Source organism: Notolepis coatsorum (assembly GCF_963971535.1).
Source record: "Notolepis coatsorum genome assembly, chromosome: 5".
Classification (NCBI taxonomy): Eukaryota; Metazoa; Chordata; class Actinopteri; order Aulopiformes; family Paralepididae; genus Notolepis; species Notolepis coatsorum.
The window spans coordinates 146,561,389-146,583,485 of record NC_140169.1 but is presented as its reverse complement, the minus strand read 5'-3'; the positions used below and the strand labels follow the sequence as shown (position 1 = coordinate 146,583,485).

At 42.1% G+C, this 22,097-nt stretch overlaps 1 protein-coding gene across 1 annotated transcript in view; it reads right to left on the bottom strand.

Moving 5' to 3' along the window:
* LOC311229058 (RPA-related protein RADX-like) overlaps positions 1 to 21,709 on the bottom strand; it is a 48,697-nt gene extending 26,988 nt beyond the window's left edge. The window contains exons 1-5 of the mRNA XM_084315068.1: positions 20,959 to 21,709; positions 15,709 to 15,851; positions 13,301 to 13,493; positions 8,609 to 8,717; positions 8,374 to 8,486 (exon numbers count right to left, since the gene is read on the bottom strand). Coding sequence (XP_084171194.1) covers positions 8,374 to 8,486; positions 8,609 to 8,717; positions 13,301 to 13,493; positions 15,709 to 15,851; positions 20,959 to 21,538 — 1,138 coding nt within the window. The 5' untranslated portion in view covers positions 21,539 to 21,709. The remainder of the gene's footprint in view (positions 1 to 8,373; positions 8,487 to 8,608; positions 8,718 to 13,300; positions 13,494 to 15,708; positions 15,852 to 20,958) is intronic.
* Positions 21,710 to 22,097: the final 388 nt, after the last annotated feature.

The following is a 22,097-nucleotide window of genomic DNA, read 5'->3' as shown; positions in this document are numbered from 1 at the left end:
GGCGCCTAAGGAAGTTCCAAGTCAGTCAGAAGATCCTTAAGAACTTCTACTCATGTACAATAGAGAGCATCTTGACCGGCAACATCACCTCCTGGTTTGGGAATAGCACTGCACAAGACCGAAGCAGACTACAAAGAGTGACACGTTCAGCCGAACGCACAATTGGAGGGGGGCTCCCCACCCTCCAGAACATTTACAACAAGCGTTGCAAGGGCAAGGCTAAGAGAATCATTAAAGACTCCAGTCACCCGAACAACTGCCTCTTTGAACTGCTGCGGTCAGGCAAGCGATACCGGAGTCTCAAGGCGAGCACAGAAAGACTCAGAAGAAGCTTCTATCCCCAGGCCATCAGGCTGCTAAACGAACAATGAATGAACACTACACAACAACAACCACCAAACGCACATAGCACACACATTCACACGCACACACTCACTTTAAACAAACACACTGTAGCACCCACTCCACACACTTTATAGCACACACCCACTTTAAACAAACACACTGTAGCACCCACTCCCCACACTTTATATTTATTGATGAAGGATTGCACTACAACTCGTACACCGTACCTAAAATTGTACCTCATCCCATTTCTGCTTTGCACTAGATAGTACTGTACATTAGTACACTGCATAGTATTGTATATTATATGGTAACTCAGAACATTGTACATATGTCTATACCGAACACTGTGACCTCATTTTTCTTCTTCTAAATTACATGCTATATTATGTTATTTGATACTATCTTGTCTAGCACAGTCTCTGGAGCGTAACAGTAAGAAGCATTTTGTATGAAAGTATTCTGTACGACAACTATTAAAGAACTTGAACTTGATCTTTAGCCGCTGTTTCCATAGTGATGGCCAACTCAATAGCCCTGGCCAACGTGAGTCTGTCATCCGGTTCTGTTAACAGACGCCTTTGAATGCGATCGTCATTTATCCCGCACACCAGTCTGTCTCGAATCATGTCATTTAACGTAGCGCCAAACCCACAATGTTCAGTGATTCTCTTCAGCTCGGCTACAAATGATGACACAGACTGTCCTTGCTGTCTCGTTTTCGAATGAAATTTAAAACGCTCCACAATGGCACTGGGTTTAGGCGTGAAGTGATCACTCAACAGTTTCAATAGCCCCGTCAAGTCCCAATCTCCTGGCTTACCCGGCAGACACAAATCGCGCAGCAGAGCGTAGCTTTTTCCTCCACATGCACTCAGGAATATGGCTCGCTTTTGTCCTGCATCTGTGATGTTGTTAGCCACAAAGTAGAATTCCAGACGTTCCACGTACTGCTGCCAATCATCTGTTTCTTGATCAAACTCCTGGATTTTCCCATACGTCGTCATTTTTCTAATGTTCGGCTAAAACTCCAAGCTGTTTAGTTTATCCTCGTCGCCAATGTAATAATGTAAAGGTCCAGTCCAAATGTTCTTTTGTGATGTTTATTTCACGCTGTCAAAAGCAATACAGGTCCAGTGCAACACACAGCTGTTACTCATTATACTACCTAAGTAGGTGTGTCTCATAGGACACTGCAGGTGAAGGTCTCACTGACGTAACCCGGTGAACCCACATTCTTTGGGAGAAGACAACTGGAGAAAAGACGAGATCCCAGACACTCAAAATATAGCAGGAAGGAAAATATCTTAAAAAGCCTTTATTGTGTAGGCGGCTACGTGGCGTAGTGGGCAAGGCGCTCGCCACAAATGCGGATACGCTGGGCTCGCCTGTTCGAGCCCAGCGCTCCACATTGCTTTCAGTTTAGCTGGTCGTCCGTACTAATACACATTGGCCGTATTAGGGGGTGGGAAACTGATGGGTGGGGATCGGGCGTTGTGGACAGCGACTCCTACAGGTCGGTTGGTGCGCCTGCGCAGTATAATCAGGAAGTGTCGGGGGCAGCGTGAGCCTCCCACGCGTTACTCCTCGCCACTGAGGGATCGAGCTGCGCAGGTGAAAAGATGCGACTGCTGTTACCTCAAGTACCGGAGGGGACTTGTGCTATGTATGACTTAGTCCACATTGCAGCCGGCTTGTGGGAGGCAAGAAACAGCGTTCGTGACAGGGGAGGGTTGAATTGGATGATACGAAATTGGGATGGGAGAAAATATAGAAAATGGGAGAAAAAGAGGATAAAAAAAAAAAAAGCCTTTATCGTGTATGGCACGGCTACGTAGTTTCGAATAAGGTGGTCTTCATCAGAGCATGCGTTTCCAATGGTATGTAACCACTGTTTTCTCAGGCCGTGTGTCCATAGGAGAGCCGTCTTTTCAGGCTTCTTTTTCTCACTTGTTTCAATGGAAACACACTTTTAGCAAAAGAATACTGTACTTCCAGCTAGTTTTCAACAATCACCAGTTGCCCACCTCAACACCTACTGCTCGTTGGGGGGTGTTGTTCCACTGTGACGAGGGCTTGTGAAGCCTGTTGAGACATAGGGTCTATTAGTCAAAGGAAATGTTGTAGGGACTGTTTCTGGACCTAAAAAAGGCCTTTGACAGTTAATCACAATGAGTCTCATTCCCAAACGGATTTAAGACAAGAAATCTCTGCCGATTTAAGACATTAGGGCTGGTAGCGAGATTCCCCAAATTTCCCTGAGATCGGATTCGGCCGTGGCTGAGAGCAGAATTTAAGAGTGCTGAGGAGCACACTTATGATTGATTGATTGACTCATTGAAAATCTTATTAACTTGACAGACTGTTCTCCATGTTCTTAAATGGCTTTATTTGGGAGGAATCATAGTGATTCCTTCATGTCAACCCTACAGGCATCCTTGGAATTAATTACTTAATCATAATTAAAATAAATATGACAATATTTGTACAATAAGAAATTACGCAGATGTGAGATAAATAAATAATATTGATTAATCTGATCACAGGGCAGCTGGATTAACCATATATGAACCAGATATTTTGGACAAATGTATAATTACTTTAATTACTCACGATATTCAAACACAATTATGCAATTATTGTGAAATGATTGAAAATAATAATTATTTAATACCTTCTGTGGAATTTGTATTTCTTACATATCTGTTTTATTGATTAATTATACATTTGAAAGAATGCAGGTTAGAGCCAACATGCAATATATCCCATGATTAATGGGACAGACATTTGTTTGATATAGCTATAACTTGCATTCCTTCAAATATATCATTAAAACAGATATTGAAATACACTATGTAGCCTACTACAGTTTTTTTTATGCAGGCCACTGAACTTAGAAGCAGGCCAGGCCAGTGTATAGTTGCAGCTAGGGCTGCAACGATTAGTAGACATAATCAACGACGTCGATTATAAAAAATCGTCGACGAGGAATTGTTGCGTCGATTAGTCATTAAAAAAAAATATATATATATATTATACATTTTTTTTGCACTACCTATCTTTGTGAAAGTGGCTTCTCAGCTCTGGTCCAGCCAGCTGAAGACTTCTTAGCTTAACATAACAGACCAACAGTAAGTTTGGGGGAACTAATGGGATAACTGGGGATGTTTGGTCCTGACAAGAGTCTCAAAGCAACTCTGAGGTCATGCTCAATGTCCAATCTGTTCCTCTGCTCTGTCTTCAGCTGGACCAGAGCTGAGAAGCCACTTCACAAAGATAGGTAGTGCAAAAAAAAAAAAAAAAAAAATATAATTGTTTTTCGATTAGTCGACTAATCGAAAAAATAATCGACAGTTTAGTCGACTACCAAAAGTCATTAGTTGCAGCCCTAGTTGCAGCAGCGCAATAGTTAGATAACCTAGGTGGGGAACAACCAGGAGATCACTGCAACAGTGGCCCAATTACAGACCCTTGCGGTAGTACTCCCATGCTGTTGGCAAGCAGTTTGGATTTCTCCCCATTGACCTTGACACACTGTTGTCTCCCCTCCAGGTGTGACTTAAACCACTGTGTTGATTCTGTGGACATCTTAAAAATGTTTCACTTAGACAAAAGAACATTGGGTCTCATTCCCAAATATTTTCTTTCTCTTGGAAGACTTATCTTGGAACTGACTGAGACAGAATCTACGACAAGTTCACTCTGAGTCCCCAACGCGTGGGGAAGATGTCTTAAGTGGCTCAAACTATCACAGCTGAGATGCCGCGATGAGGAATGTCACCGCTCTGAAACATGAACGTGTGTTGCCGTCTAGGTAACTAATTTGCATACAAAACTACGCCTCCAGAGCTCCTTATAAGGCAGGCTCTGTGCCGTGTGCAAATGAAAGAGAAAGTTTAGACACACCTGTCCAGCTCATTAAATGCAACTAATGATGCAGCCGTGTGAAAATGGTGGCGGAAGCGCTTTGCGACCGATCAAAATGAGATTAGATTAATGTATTGTCGTCATTATACAGAATACAGGCTACTACTCGTGACCACCTGCCGCAGCGCACACCCCCCCCCCCCCACACGCGTGCAGTACTGTATAGTCTACGTGCGTAATGAATGAACGCAGTACTTTATTACATATTATTCTAATGATGACTTGTTTTATTAGGAGATTGCAGATACAGTACACCAGTCCGCTGCCAGACTCTGGCGGCCTTAATATGTGTACTGTACTTACTGTATAGGGCAGAGCATATATATAGTATCTACTAAATCCTAATGAAACAAGTAATTAGAATAATATAAGCCTACTGTTCATTCATTAGACATGTAGGCTATACTGGCGCACACAAGACTTATGGAATATTAATGCAGTCTATTTCCACGCGATTAGCTTTAGTTCTTATTTATTTATCCACTGTCATTTGCAGTGTTGGTGTAGTAGGCCAGGGGTTCCCAAACTTTTCAGGCCGCGACCCCCAAATAACGGTGTCAGAGAGCCGCGACCCCCACTATTATAAGAGGTAAAAACATTTTTTAAATAAATGTCATTATTATTTATATTTTTTATAATGGAAATGTATGGTTGAAACATGCAAACGTTCAAACGCACACACAATAATAAGGAGGCTTTTAACCAGGGCCGGACTGGGGAAATCATTCAGGCCAGGAAATATAGTGCAAAATATAGCCCCAGTCAGGACACTTTTTAAAAGGAAAACTCCAACATTTTGGGAAATTAGCTTATTTAACATCTTCCCTGGAGTTAGACAAGAAGATACTTTTTTGTCTCTGTGCATGCATTAGGCTTAGGGAACAGCCGCTCCTTTAGCGTAGCTTAGCTTCATCACTGGAAGTGGGGGGGGGGGGGGGGGCAATAGCCTGACGTTCCCTACAGGGTCTTACAGTCACCAAATACACTCCAAAACGTTCCTGTAAACATGTTGTGACCTGTGTATTTACCACGTGGAGAAATAAAAAATAATTGAATTAGACAATTACGTTTTCTAAGCAGATATACTCTGAACTATTTTTTGCCTAAGCACTCGTATCTGGGCGCAGTGATTTCAGTGCTACTTTCTAACATGACGCCGTGTTCGTTTACATTCTCATTTCATTCAAATGATCCGAACCGATTGAAGTTTATGCATACCATGACTTAAAATCCTCTTACCTTGACGATTAAAAGCCTCCCCAATTTAGAAAACAGTAATCCAATGGCTGGTATTGATAATATAATACTAACTACTAGGGATGGGTACCTTTCACATTTGAACCGATACGGTACCGGTACCTGTGAATCGATACCGGTACCTTTTTTCGGTACTTTAGTCTAAAAAAAATGTATTTAGAAAAAAATTATCCAAACTTCAAATAACTAAAATTTCAACCGTTTTCGGCTTGCCATTGCTCCGACTGCTTTGTTGTTGAATCAAGTCAAATCCTAGGTAAGCATATATTGTGCGTGTGAACGTTGACATGAAAATAAAAAAAATTAAAAATAAAGTTAAAAAAAATAATTTTTTTTTTTCTGTATCTCACTTGAATCGATACTCTGTAGTACCGACGTGTTTCGGTTCGGTACCTCAAAAGTACCAAATGCGGTACCCATCCCTACTACTGCACGAAGCTAACACAGACCCGGACGGTCTCTAAAGCAAATATAATGACTTCCTTTCTGAGTTTTCAAAATAAAAGAGCGACGTCTATAGCAGCAGAAAACATTTATTTTGTACATTATCTAACATTAACACGAACCTAAACTAACTTTAGGTTAGTTGTAACGTTAGTTTAGGTTCGTGTTAACGTTAGATAATGTACAAAATAAACGTTTTCTGCTGCTATAGACGTCGCTCTTTTATTTTGAAAACCCAGAAAGGAAGTCATTATATTTGCTTTAGCGACCGTCCGGGTCTGTGTTAGCTCCGGTTAGCTTCGTGCAGTAGTTAGTATTATATTATCAATACCAGCCATTGGATTACTGTTTTCTAAATTGGGGAGGCTTTTAATCGTCAAGGTAAGAAGATTTTAAGTCATGGTATCCATAAACTTCAATCGGTTCGGATCATTTGAATGAAATGAGAATGTAAACAAACACGGCGTCATGTTAGAAAGTAGCACTGAAATCACTGCGCCCAGAGACGAGTGCTTAGGCAAAAAATAGTTCAGAGTATATCTGCTTAGTAATTGTCGAATTCAATTATTTTTTATTTCTCCACGTGGTAAATACACAGGTCACAACATGTTTACAGGAACGTTTGAGTTGTATTTGGAGTGTATTTGGTGACTGTAAGACCCTGTAGGGAACGTCAGGCTATTGCCCCCCCACTTCCAGTGATTAAGCTAAGCTACGCTAACGGAGCGGCTGTTCCCTAAGCCTAATGCATGCACAGAGACAAAAAAGGTATGCATCTTCTTGTCTAACTCCAGGGAAGATGTTAAATAAGCTAATTTCCCAAAATGTTGGAGTTTTCCTTTAAGTGGGGGGTCTGGGGGTCCCCCACCAGGAAATCTTTTCTTACAAAGACTTAATTTCCTGCATTATGGTGCAGGATTTTTTTTTAATTTTGTTACCTTTAAATGCCAGTGTTTGTGATGGCATCACAGATTATTGTTAAAAAACAGGCTAGCATATGTATGATTAGCAACAACACTGATTTTGATGGATTCAGTTTTTTTGTAATGTCAGATTGAAAAAAAAATCTTTTATTCAACTTCAGCCCTGATCATAACACCACATATTCATTTTATAATTCTAACCCTTTAAATGCCAGTGTGTGATGGCATATATTTGCAATATATCAAATGCAAAGTAGATTTTTCTGGGGGGGATTATTACAGGCTAGCATGTGTCAATGATTAGCAACAACAGTTTTTTGTAAGGGTCCCGCCTCCACCAATCACATGCGGCTCCCTTTGTGTGTGTGTGTGTGAGAGCAAGAGAGAGAGAGATAGTTCTCCAACTTGTGTGAGACAATGACTCTACTTCGGGCGCTAGAGAAAAGCACCCACAGGCATCATATTTGAATATGCTGATTGGATTCAATTTAGTTGCTAAATTCATTCATGTTGCCCTGTGAATTTTTCAATTGGCTGAGTTGCTGACACTGGTGCTGATTTCTAGCGCCCGAGAAGAGAGAGGGGGGATGAATAGGACGCACAAACAATGATTTATATTTGATATATTACACGTTATTGTGCATTTTTAAACACAAACACTTAAAGAGTAATTATTATTTATTTTTTAAATGTTTATTATATTTTTAGGGGTCGAAATCTAAAACCACTATTTATTCTTTCTTCTTCTCTCCACCAGGGGAGGCGGCGCACTAGCACCCTCTATGGACCAGCCGCCACTGCATTAAAGTATTGTTAGCTAGCTATCGTTTTTCCCCCGACAAACAAAGCTGATTCCACAGGGCACCTAGATCCTTTACCTAGAAAAGCGCCTCCATATACACGCAACAACAACAGAGAGACTAAGGCTCAGCTTCTTCCCTCAGGCCATCAGAACAATGAACACTGATCTCTCCACACACAAGCACACATGAACACACAACATTCTGCACTCGCACATTCACAAACGCACCATAGGTCACTTTAAAGAAACAAGAAAAGGACACTTTAAGAAAAGAGTATAGCATAGAGACTTATAAGAAAAACTGCACATTGTATAAGAGTGTACATAGGATCCAGTGCCTTGAAGCGATTAACATGTCTATTTACCATGTCTATTCTAGTTATCTTTTTATTATTATTATTACTATTACTATTGTTTTATTGCACAATCGTAGCGGGCATGGCCAACCACATTTCACTGTATGCCCTGGTATGTATGTGATGAATAAACTCTTGAATCTAGGAGGGAAGGAGGCAGGGTGTGGTGAATGGAGACAATTTTGATTGTAGTTTTACACAAACAGGCAGAAATAATATGTAGGAGGGTGAGAAATCCTGCATAGTATGTGTTAAGTGTTAAGGAGTTTGTGGGGGAATGTGTGGAGATGATTCCTTGTTAGCAGACTGAAATACGAACCGCACATTCTACCCACGCTCTCCTTATTCTTGACTCTCTCAACGCGACCTACGAATGTTACCAGGCCGATGACATCACATGCTGTATTGTGGGACAAATTCTCCACCTCTGACCTGGAAGAACCAGACATAAAATAGAAATAAAATGTTAAGATTCAATGACAAAGAAACAATAATAGTTTCCTCCTTTTTAAACTAAACTGAAATGCATAGTCAGTAACAAGCCTACAATTTACCTGGTGATGAATTTGTAGGAAGTCTCTGGCAAAGCCCACTGGGATTGCACACACGTTGGTGAGACGACAGTGATGACTGAAGTCAGATTCCGAGGATTAAGGCAAATCTCTGCAAGTAAAAAAATAAATACTATATTATAGGAGTTCTACCTTTTTCAGTATTCATCTGGATGTGATAACCCAGTAAACCCACAGATTTTTCTACTGCATGTTTGGCTATAGAATCCTCATTCAAGGTGACTTGAACCTTTGACCTCTCTTGCGGTCTCTCTTTTCACTTTTGATTTAGCCTATTGTATTTAGTTTGTAAAGCACTTTGTAGCACTGTTTTGAAAAGGTGCTATATTAGATAATTATTATTATTTATTATAAATAATATTATCAACTTTGAATCTCGGGGGAAAGTTTGTAACATGATGGAAAAGTCCATGGCCATCGTAGTAGAACCAAAACTAAGATAACATAAGATAAGATAAAATATTCCTTCATTGATCCCCTTGGGGAAATTCAGGCATCATAGCAGCATGGAGGAGAGGAGGTACAGGTATGGGCAGGGTAATAGTAGAAAGTCAATAAAATTTGATCTGAATATAAAAATGAGAAAAATAAACAATTTATAAAAAGAATATATATATAAAAATAAAAAGGGTGAAGATGAGGGTCTGTATTCCTTATCGGTTCTAGGGCTGACCCCTATTAGTCGACTAATCGATCAAAAGGAGCCGTAGTCGACTGCCAACATCTTAGTCGAATGCAAAAAAAATATATATATATATATATATTTTTTTTTATTAATTTTTTTTTATCATTCTTTCCAAAAGAAAAGAGGCCTAGAAGCGTGGCTAACGCTAATGGCACGCATACCAGAGGCTAACTGCCTAAGAAAACAGGCACAGAGGCACTGAAAGATGATTTCACCCATCTAATGAACACACTATACTAGACAAATATCAAGATGTATCCATCAGTGGACCAATTGCATGCTTTTGCAGAGGACAAGACGCCTATGGTAGAAAAGAAGAATAACCAAATTGTAATAAATCATCTGGGATAAAAATAGCACAAATGAATGGAAGCGGATACGGAACACTAGCCTAGCTTAAAACTCCAGGAGGTGTTATTTGCCAACAGCTGGGCTGAATTGATTGAAAATGTTATTGTATTAACAGATTGCAGAATAGGTACAATACAGTACAGCTCAATACACACAATTGTTAAGGGGATGCAGACCAGAGAAAGACTTTCGTCTCGTTTACATCAGGGTCCCCCATTTTCAATTCATCATAACATATATGACATACATGACATACAGATAGACAGTACTGCTACATCTATACATTTATGACATACCAGATTTACAAATACAGTACTGTTTGTGATACAAAAAGTGTCTAAGAAAGAGAGTATATACATTTTGAAGAAACTGTACATTGGAGGAAGTTGTGTAGGTGGGGTGGAGGGGGGGGTTGGGTGGGGTGGAAGGGGGAAACTGTACATTGGAGGTGGTTGGGTGGGGGGGGGTGGGTAGGCGGGGTGGGGTGGGGTAACTGTACATTGGATTATCGACGAAACCTTACATGAACCCAAGAAGAGGGTCTCGTGTAGGGCTGGGCGATATAACGATAATTATCGCAATATATTTTAATAATCGATATCGGGGGGAAAAATGGCACTCAGGCACTGAAAGAGGATTTCACCCATCTAATGAACAGTGTTGCAGTGCTGGTATAACGCGGTATAACGGCGTTTTACCTCGGTCACTGAGGCTGAAGTACGCGCAATCGCGCACGGATATGTTCCCGCGTGTACGCGCAGTCACGCACACAAAAATCCACTGTTCCCATTCGTTGTAACTAAGTACTGGCTCGGCTCGCGGCCACCGTTTTTACATAACAAAAGCACAGGTAGAGTAGGCTGACCAAACGTCCTCTTTTGCCCGGACATGTCCTCTTTTCACGCCCTGTCCGGGGCGTCCGGGGGGTGTTTATTAATTCATCGAAATGTCCGGGGTTTCACTGTTTTTCAGTTTCAGTTTCACGGCCCTTTGCGAGCATCTGAAGGCTCGGGCTGCATTTTTCGCCGAACATATAAATTACCGAATAAAGCGCTATTCGTTGCCGTTCGAATGCCATCTGGATCGCCAAAATCCGTGCCTCGGTTCTCGAGTTACATGCCGATATGTCAGGCATGCGACTTTTTACATGGCATTATCCAACCGGACTCCCGGAGAAGCATGCAGCTGCAGAGCCGCAGAGCCAGCGGCGCTCTCTGGGCCGCGCGCTGACGGCCGCGCTGTGAGGCAATAGTATCCAGCTGCAGGACGAGAGCACCAACACTCTCAGGACCGCAACACTTTAAGGACCCACACTTTAAGGACCCTCGCTTCCATTGGCTGATTTGGGTCACATGACCGTCCCACCCAATGGCTGAATTGGAGTATTGCACTGCGGGATTGATTGATTGATTGAAAACTTTATTAACAGATTGCAGAATGGGTACAGTACAGCTAAATACATACAATTGTTAAGGGGATGCAGACTAGAGAAAGACTTTCGTCTTGTTTACATCAGGGTCCCCCATTTTCAATTCATCATAACATATATGACATACACGACATACAGATAGACAGTACTGCTACATCTATACATTTATGACATATACCAGATTTGCAAATACAGTACTGTTTGTGATACAAAAGTTTCATACGCTGCTACCTTTTTCAGCTTCTCTATTTCAAGGCAAAAAAAAATAAATCTGTGCCAAAAAAAACTGTGCATGCGCGCGCGCATGCGCCGTTTGACCTACTGTCAATTTGCCACTGCACCACTGCTAATGAACACACTAGACTAGACAAATATCAAGATGTATCCATCAGTGGACCAATTGCATGCTTTTGCAGAGGACAAGAAGCCTTCCGTCGACTCCTTCAGACATTAAGCACCCCCAGTGGGTCCCCCACAGCCCAAATGGAATGATAATTATTATTATACTTTTTTTTTTTTTTTTTTTTTTATAGTCGACTATCGGATCATTTCGGCCAATGAAAGTAGACTATCCAAATCCTTAGTCGGGGACAGCCCTAGTTCTATTATAATAAATATAGGCAATAAAGAATTTGAATACTATGAGTAAGAGTAAACAGTATACATAAGGTACCATAACTGGTTATATCATATGACTATGATATATAAGTCATATGTTGTAGTCTGTGCAGGTTTTGGTGGTTAAGAGTCAGACACACTTAGTGGTCAGACATTCCTAATACTGTAGTTAGATAGTAGAACGAAACTAGAACCAAAACTAGAAACGCAAGGCAGAAGAGAGAACCGATGGGGTGCTTCTGCTTGGCCAACAATATCACATGCAAAATAATAGTGAACAATGTAGCACAATCCACTAAATAAGTAGCCAGTCAATAAGTAATCTGTTATTTTAGCCTCATTTTATTACTTGAACTGCAAGACTTTGGTCGGTAGCTACATACTAGGGATGCACCGATCCGACTTTTTCAGTCCCGATACCGATACCTGGGCTTTGGGTATCAGCCGATACCGAGTACCGATCCGCATTGTTCAATTAATAAACTGTATGCCTCACTATGTAGAAGAGACTGGGATTAGGGATGCCCCGATCGATCAGCCACCGATCGTTATCGGCCGATAATCAGTATAAATATGCGATCGGTGATAATGCTTTATTTTCGCCGATCGTCAAAACCGATCGAAAAACATGATCCAATTCTTAGCGGAGATCTCACAGTCACTGCTGACTTCTCTCTCAGACACACAGAGCTGCTTGCAGCGTACGGCGCCTCCTCCTCCCCAGCCCCTCCCGCACTCATGTAAACAAGAGCCTCGCAGTCTGCTATAGTCTGGTGCATGATGCGACGTGAGCCAACGTTGGCTACCAGTACCTACCGAGCTAACGTTACCGCTTAAACTAAATGACCCAGTGACTACATGAGGCATTGTCTAACGTCATCTAGCTGGCTAGCTACTGATGGCTGCTGATATCAACAAATGCTCCAGCAATAGTCGAGTGCATGATAAGTTACCTCACGTTAGCTCTAAACTAAATAGTTCACCGAGGCGTTGTCTAACGTTATCTAGTCGGCTAGCAGTAGCTACAGATAGCTCCCGATATCAATGTCTTATAACATTGATTCGATGCGTATTCGAGCTGAGGGCTTGCTGAATGTGATTTATACCAATACTAGGGTCCAGCTGCAGCGCCGGAGAATCCTGGCCGTAGCTGGAGGCTACTCGAGTACACACAGACAGTGGAGCTGTTTGCAGATAGCGAGCATTTTGACTTGTTGCGTGGTGGCGACGTCTCGCAGATAATACAAGTACAAGTCTAATTATATAATATATATATTTTATTTAAAAAAAAAAAAAAAAACGATCGGTATCGGATCGGTATCGGTGGCAAAAAACGTGATCGGGGCATCCCTAACTGGGATCATTCTTTTGTGCAAGGCAACATCAGGCTAGACTTAAAACATTACTTTCCTAACTTAGTGAAACAAAATAACACAGATATAAATGTACTGAATTGTTATTTATTATTCAAATTAAATAACAAAAAACGTTTTTTTTAAACAAATATTTAAAATCGTCTCCGATACCTAGCTATTTTAGTCATATCGGGGCCGATATCCAATATCAATATCGGAGCATCCCTACTACATACCTACTCCATCAAAGAAGGCCATTCTGTGGTGGTCCATTTGAGGATGTGACCTGAGTCGGTAGCTTCTCTTCAGTGAGTAATCCTGTAGATACAGTACGGCTCCTACGGTCAGTCTCTGGTACCACTCTGGACAGAGTTCATTCCAAAGCACCAGGGACATTATTCCACTCTGGTCAGCAACTTCAAAATACGCCTATGGTAGAAAAGAAGAATAACCCAATTGTAATAAATCATCTGGGATAAAAAATGTATGCAAACATTTTTAAACAACGAGATGAGACTTGAAGTAACTTTAAAAGAACACGCCAACTTTATGGGAAATGTGCTTACGGTCCTCTCCAGAGTCAGACAAGAATATAGATACCAATTTCCTCTCTGTGCGTAGCTTAGCACAAATGAATGGAAGCGGATACGGAACACTAGCCTAGCTTAAAACTCCAGGAGGTGTTATTTGCCAACAGCTAGGCTGAATTGATTGAAAACTTTATTAACAGATTGCAGAATGGGTACAGTACAGTACGGCTCAATACACACAATTGTTAAGGGGATGCAGACCAGAGAAAGACTTTCGTCTTGTTTACATCAGGGTCCCCCATTTTCAATTCATCATAACATATATCTGACATGCATGACATACAGATAGACCGTACTGCTACATCTATACATTTATGACATACCAGATTTACAAATACAGTAGTTTGTGATACAAAAAGAGTCTAAGAAAGAGTATATACATTTGACGAAGAAACTGTACATTGGAGGAGGTCGGGTAGGTGGGGTGGAGGAGGGGGGGGGGGTTGGGTGGGGGAAACTGTACATTGGAGGTGGTTGGGTAGGTGGGGTGGAGGGGGGGGGTGGTGGGTAGGCGGGGTGGGGTAACTGTACATTGGATTATCGACGAAACCTTACTTGAACCCAAGAAGAGGGTCTCGTGTAGGGCTGGGCGATATAACGATAATTATCGCGATATATTTTAATAATCGATATCGGGGAAAAAAATATCGATTATTATTTTTTTTTTTTTTTTTGTGACCTGCAACAGGGCAGTTTTAAAACCAGAGACAGTGGACAGACTTGTCTTTCTTGCCTGCAACTTAAAAGTCATGGCTTTGCTTGTCCAAATGACAATACGGACCAAATTGATTTATTTTTCTCGTCCATTTATTTGGTTTGCTTTCTAATTTAAAATACAGTTTGAAACAGTCTGTACACAGTAGGCTATGTGTGCTAGTAGAGCTAGTCTCCAGTCGCGAGTCACGGTGCACATGCGAGGTGGTTTGTCCACCAAAAAAGCGCCAAAAGATAGAAAATAAACTAGCAGAGCCAGAACTGTTCAACTCCCCTGGAGCCACAGCCAGCAGAGAAGCCGGTTTACTTTCGCTTTCAAACCAGCTGCAGCCTGAGAACTGGAGTGTGAGGGGATGCAACACTAAATATGGCGACGACAAAGAATTGCTGCAAAATAAACATACATCTGTTTTTTTTTGCTTATAACAATATCGATAATATCGAATGATATATTGTTATCGATAGTTATCGCGATATCATTTTTGGCCATATCGCCCAGCCCTAGTCTTGTGTATTATTGGGTTAGGACATTTACTGTACATTGTAGGTGGATGGGTTAGGACATTTACAGGGGCCAGTTTTGAATTGCAGTCTCCCGTAGGTGCTCTTTGAGAGTGGTTTTGAAAGTGGGTAGTGATTCACATTCCTTTACAGCTGTGGGTAGGGCGTTCCACATTGATGTGGCATAATTGCGAAAAACGTGTTTTGTCCCTTGTTTGAGCCGAATCTGGTTATCACATGATTTGTGGAGCTCCCTCTGGTGTTGTGGTATTCACTGACCTTTGGGAAGTAATTTGACATGTACATGGGTACCTTAGTCGTGTAGTGCATCTTGTAGACCAGGCCCATTGCAAGTTGCTGTACTCTGTTGTCTACTCTAAGCCATCCTAGGTTGTCAAAGTGGGCAGGGGTGAGGTGGGATCTAGGAGTAAGGTCAAGCAGTAGTCTGACCAGTTTGTTTTGTGATGTTTGTAATTTAGTTTTTAGCGCCTTTGAGGTGCTTTGGTACCATGAGGTGCAAGCATAGTCGTAGTACCCTTGAATGAGTGCTCCTGCCAGAGTCTTCAGGGTATTCTTGTTTACCAGAGAGGAGATCCGGTACAAGAATCTAGTTCGTTGGTTGACTTTTTTTATTACATTGGATGCCATTTTGTCACAGCTAGTGGCCAGTGGTTCGTATCCGCTTCCATTCATTTGCCGGATAGCTTTCTACTGAACGCACAGAGGAAAATGATATCCATCTTCTTGTCAGACTCTGGAGAAGACAGTAAGCACATTTCCCATAATGTTGGTGTATTCCTTTAAGCCATGAATCTCAGTTTCTTAAATCTAAAACTCACCTGGTAGGGAACATCAATTTGGTGTTTGAATGTGCCATAATACCGCAATCTGGATTTGTGTAGTACTCTGACAAGGAGAGGACGCAATCTTGATTGGGTTCTGAAGGCCGACTCCAGGTGACACAGGAGGGTAATAGTAGACACTGTTGAAAGAGAACATTAGATACACTGTACGTAAAAAATAAATAAAAATGTTGTTTGTTTAGTTGGCTTTCAAACAGGGGGGGGGGGGTTGACCATGACCAAAATGCTCCTACAACCTCGACAGCACATGTAGAGCAGTCGTCTGGTAATCCGGAGGTTCCCGGTTCGATTCCCACTCCTCCCGGGCAGCGTGTCGAAGTGTCCTTGAGCAAGACACTTAACCCCTAATTGCTCCTGATGAGCAGGTTGGCACCTTGCATGGTTGCCTCCGCCATCGGTGTGTGAATGGGTAAAATGTGAGGAACAAATTGTAAAGCGCTTTGGATAAAAGCGCTATATAAATGCAGCCATTTACCATTTACATGTGGCGGGTGGTGCCACTGGGAAAAGAGGGGCCTCAATGAGCCACTGGTTCATTGATATAGGGCTACCTGCGGGAGGAACGCGAGGTGAAGTTGTTTGTTCCGGCCGGTGCAGTGAGGCATGTGCACACCTCACTCATGTATGGTGCATAGTTTACCAGGTATTTTAATGCAGCACTTAGTTTTAGCATGTAATGTTTGTCTAATAATTATGTATGTTAATTATTTTAATAATAAAGTGTTTTTAATAGTGTTATGTTTGTTTCCCGGCAAAGCATCAGTGGTACAACTGCTCTTGCCGTAAGATTACGTTTGGTTTATTATTTTGGTGTTTATTTTGTGTCTAGTTCGCCCTGGCTAGTGTGCCGGTAGCGGGCAAAAGAGATAGGTGTTGCCCTTAGGGCAGACTAGTTCTTTTTTCTCCATTCGTTTGTTTATTTGTTCGTCCGTTTATTCCCCCACAGTACCGCTTCCCCAATGTTTAGTGAATCCCAGTCAGACCGTTGGTCAGGCGTCAGGGCAGGCTTAGTGTTTGGTTGCAGTGATTTTAAGCATGTGTGTAAACGTTAATGGTTGCAGTCAGTGATGCAGTGGTCATGGGACGGGGTTGCATGCCGTTCCACCTCTTTGAGCAGGAGCATGCGCCGTTTGCGCACACACATGCACTCGCGTGCACACAAGAATGCGTTTCACTCGACTCTGCGCCAAGTACCCACCTGGCTACTTTGCATAACAATAGCTCAGGTCGTCAGGTGTGTTCAAATTAGTGATGTGACGTTTGAAGCGAGGCTCCGGAGCTTGTGTCGAGCAATCCAGCTTTTTTTAAGTGGAGCCTGTATCGAAGCGCGTATCAGGTGACGTACTGATGACGTCCGAAGCCTCGGTCCGGGGGGTACCGCCCCCGAAGCCCCACTCCGGGGGGTACCGCCCCCGAAGCCCCACTCCGCGTCACTGATTCAGGAAATGGCTTCGGGGTTGGTGCGCAACGCGTCTCCAACACGGGATCATCCCTATGTTCCCCGGAACATCCCCGCAACACAAGTGTCGACATAGGAATTCATTACGAGTTTCTTTGCGTTGGAGAATCCCGTGGAGTACTGGGAAAGACAAATAAATGTGTATCCTAATAATCCCAACATATATATAACAGATGGTAGCGCGAGGCACTGTCAGTCACGATGGACTTCAAGCGTTGTGAAGTGACTGGCGAGTAGCGGTACTGCGAGTTAAACTCACTCCACTTAAAAAGACACACTTTACACGTCATGAAGAGTGAATTCACCTTGGTGTAGCGGTCTGTGCTGTCACCTGTCGCCCGTGTCACGGCAGACCCGGCGGGTTCTAAACTCCCTCGGGGCATCGAAGAAAGTTAAACACAACGCAAAAAAGGTGACCATATGATATCATCTCCGTTACATATAAACTTGCTGTAATGTCTAAATTGCTGTGCCTAATCTGATCACATCTGTATGATCCAAATGCAGGATGGCATGTCGATTTTGAGTTGCTTTTTCTGAATAAAAATTAATGAAGCAAGCACTTGTCCCTGCCATCATTCTGTTAGAAAAACACACTATATTAAATTATAGAATGTTGTAGTAACACAAGCACTTTCTCCTCTGTCCCTGCCATCATTCTGTTAGATAAACAGACACATTATTATTTGTTTATTGGCATCATCATCACTCTGCCTGTTCTACATTTATTGTCCACTTGATGGCACAGTAGAGCAAATGCACCATCATGAAGCTTCGACACATGTGTGGTACAATTGGATGGAAAGCCTCAATGCTTCATGAAGCTTCATCTCGCCATCACTAGTTCAAATACTACAGTTGGACCATTCAACACAAAACCTGTGAATGAAATGGGTTACATTCCATTCCTAGAGGCAATTAGGAATCATCTTTATTCACGAGGGAACATTTATGCGAATGCGCGTCATTAAAACACAGTGCAACCCCTTATGAAATCACCACTGCAGCACTGGTTGCAGTGACTTTGAGCACAAGCGTCTGATACGCCTTGAATCACCCTGACCTATTTACTCATTCATTGTGTGAAGTTTTAATCCGTCTTGCTGTGCAGTGAATCCTACCCACAGGTGTGCAGTGGAAATAGCCCCTGCCCTGGCTGTTAGTCAACTTGGGCCTACATGTCTTTTGTAAACCAGGACTTTGTAATAAATAATATTGCCATTTAAACCTACATTCTCAGTTGTCATTCTTACACTAGGGACTTAGCGGGTGTAACATACACAATACTAGTAGTAGTCACAATATTGTAATATCACGATACTGTGCTATATTGCAATGTATTACCTTTTTTCAAATGCAAAGTATGCCCTCAACAAAAACCGTTGTTAACACTTTAACTGCCGAAAACGCCGGAACTCATCATTCCCCGCCATGCTCAAGTTGCAGAGGACGCCGTAACTCGTCTTTGATATCAATATTTCAAAATTCTGTGATCGAAATCATATTTCCCCTCCGCAGCCTTGACACACAGTGCTGATCTCTAGTGATGTGACGTTTGAAGCGAGGCTTCGGAGCTTGTGTCGAGCAATCCAGCTTTTTTTAAGTGGAGCCTGTATCGAGGCTAGGGATGGGTACCTTTCACATTTGAACCGATACCGGTACCTGTGAATCGATACCGGTACCCAACGGTACTTTTTTTCGGTACTTTAGTCTCAAGAAATTTAATGTACCTACCTCAGTCGTAAAAAAAAAATCCAAACTTCAAATAACTACAATTTCGACAGTTTTCGGCTTGTCATTGCTCCGACTGCTTTGTTGTTGAATCAAGTCAAATCCTAGGTAAGCATATATTGTGCGTGTGAACGTTGACATGAAAAGAAAAAAGGAAAAAAAAAAAAATTAATAAATAAATATATTTTTTTCGGTTTCTCACTTGATTCGATACTCGGTAGTACCGACGTGTTTCGGTTCGGTACCTCAAAAGTACCGAATTCGGTACCCATCCCTAATCGAGGCGCGTATCAGGTGACGTACTGATGACGTCCGAAGCCTCGGTCGGGGGTGTACCGCCCCCGAAGCCTCACTCCGCGTCACTGATTCAGGAAATGGCTTCGGGGTTGGTTCCCAACACGGGATCATCCCTATGTTCCCCGGAACATCCCGGCAACACAAGTGTCGACATAGGAATTCATTACGAGTTTCTTTGCGTTGGAGAATCCCGTGGAGTACTGGGAAAGACAAATAAATGTGTATCCTAATAATCCCAACATATATATAACTAGGGATGTCCGATATTATCGGCCGACCGATATTATCGGCCGATATCGGCAGTAAAATGTGATATCGGAAAATATCGGTATCGGTTTAAAAAAAAAAAAAAAAAAAACAATAACAATATTTGTTATATATCCAGTGAAATTATTAGTTACCTGAAATTATTCAGTTTTTTGGACGGGGAAACCCTGCATATATCGGTATCGGTTGATATCGGTATCGGAAATTAAGAGTTGGACAATATCGGAATATCGGTATCGGTAAAAAAGCCAATATCGAGCATCCCTATATATAACAGATGGTAGCGCGAGGCACTGTCAGTCACGAAGACTCACGATGGACTTCAAGCGCTGTGAAGTGACTGGCGAGTAGCGGTACTGCGAGTTAAACTCACTCCACTTAAAAAGACACACTTTACACGTCATGAAGAGTGAATTCACCTTGGTGTAGCGGTCTGTGCTGTCACCTGTCTGTCGCCCGTGTCACGGCAGACCCGGGTTCTAAACTCCCTCGGGGCATCGAAGAAAGTTAAACACAACGCAAAAAAGGTGACCTCATCTCCGTTACATATAAACTTGCTGTAATGTCTAACTTGCTGTGCCTAATAATCTGATCACATCTGTATGATCCAAATGCAGGATAGCATGTCGATTTTGAGTTGCTTTTTCTGAATAAAAATGAATGAAGCAAGCACTTGTCCCTGCCATCATTCTGTTAGAAAAACACACTATATATTAAATTATAGAATGTTGTAGTAACACAAGCACTTTCTCCTCTGTCCCTGCCATCATTCTGTTAGAAAAACAGACCGTGTAGTATTACCGTGTTCGATATAAACTGCTATGATGAACATATGACCCACATTAGATGAATGGTATAACGTTGCCCACGGAATTATAAACACCCCCTCGCCCATCCGGTCAACATCAGATGACGTGTAGTAAATTCTAGAAGTACGTCCAGTTGACATTTTTGATCTCGCACAGATTCCTACCAAACTATTTGATCATCAATATAATGCATTTGGGGCTATATATCACGTTCTGGAGAAAGCTGCAGAAAGAGATGAAAACATACTTATACCTTAGACCATATTTTAGTATGAATATGTGAATGAAAAAGTTTAACGTTGCTACACCATGAACAATACATATAGGACATTGAATGGGCCCTAATAATGGCAATCTAGCGATAGAATTTAAAAAGTTATAGCCCTGCAAAGAAGGGGAACTTGTCCATGTTAAATAGAGCTGGCAAGGGATGGTATATCATGAATTTAACCTTGGGCAATCAAAGTGTTAACATCTGCAATATAGAAATATATTTAAAAAAAAAATGCTTTATCAAAGATAATGTTTTCTGTCTGTTCACCTCATTCCAATATTTGTATTGCAGTCAAATTCGATTAACAGGCAAAAAATATATATATATACATATTATGTATATTTTGATATCGATACTTGGAGTCACTGTATCGACACTCCCAAGCTCACCGTCCAGCACCACGTCAGACGGGGCTCCTCGCGCCCTCCACGCGCCACCTCCTGCGGGGTCCTCGTTGTTCCAGAGCGCCAGGTAGTGGCTGCGTCCCACCTGGAGGGGCACGTCGCTCCGCCACGACGCCACATCCCCGCTCCCGTGCGTCGGCAATGAGGGGAGAGCGTTCACATCCACACCCCTGGTTAGAATGTCTGATTTCGATGGCCTGCATTTCACACCTTTAATGCAAATGTACGCATGAGCCAGTCTTCTTTCGGTGTGAACGAAGGAGCATTCGGTCATGTTGACATCGATTCCACTCTGAAGGATGTTTCTGTGCACCAGATGATTTAAACTGGGGTCGAGGAAGCATTTTGTTTTCCAAACTCCATCGGTGATGGTCACGTCGTAGCTGTAACTGTCGACTTGTTGTTCACAAGTACGTTCAGAGTCCGACAGATATCGTTGTATCGATAGGACAGCGAGAGGACCCCCTTCCTGAAGCTTCAAAGAGGGACATTTAGTAGACCGTATCAGCTCAAATGTCGCATGTAAGAAAGAACCTTGAGAAATAGACGATTGTATATTTTCCATTTCAGTTAACTTACCTAACGTTATCTCATGTTAACATAGCTAAGCACTGCTTCCTTGTTCGGTTACAAACGTTGTTTTAGCTAAACGCAAGGGCTTCAGCTTGATAGCTAACGTTAGCTAGCTAGCAGTTAGACTAATAATAATACAGTGGCCTGAATGCTGGCTTTCCGATGTTAGATACACAGTTGAATACACAAAGTCAGCGGTAACGTTGGCTAACATTAGCGGTTACTAGCTAGCCGTGCCATCGCGGGCATCCTCCAAAGATTGGTTCAAAATTCCCCCCGCACATTAAGGAAACTATAAAAGAAGGAAGTGTCAACACTGTAGCGCGCACCAAGTGTCATACAACTGGAATTATTCCGATGCATTGACTCTTCCTTCTTTTATAGTTTCCTTGCCGCACACTGCAGAAATTGGAAACGTAACTTCCGGTTTAAAAAGTTTAGTCGAGTTTGGCCCATAATAATGACGTAACCACTACACCTCCTAATAGTTCCCGTGCATTTTATATTTTAAAAAAATCGTCATATTGGAACCGTAGTAGATTTGATAGCAT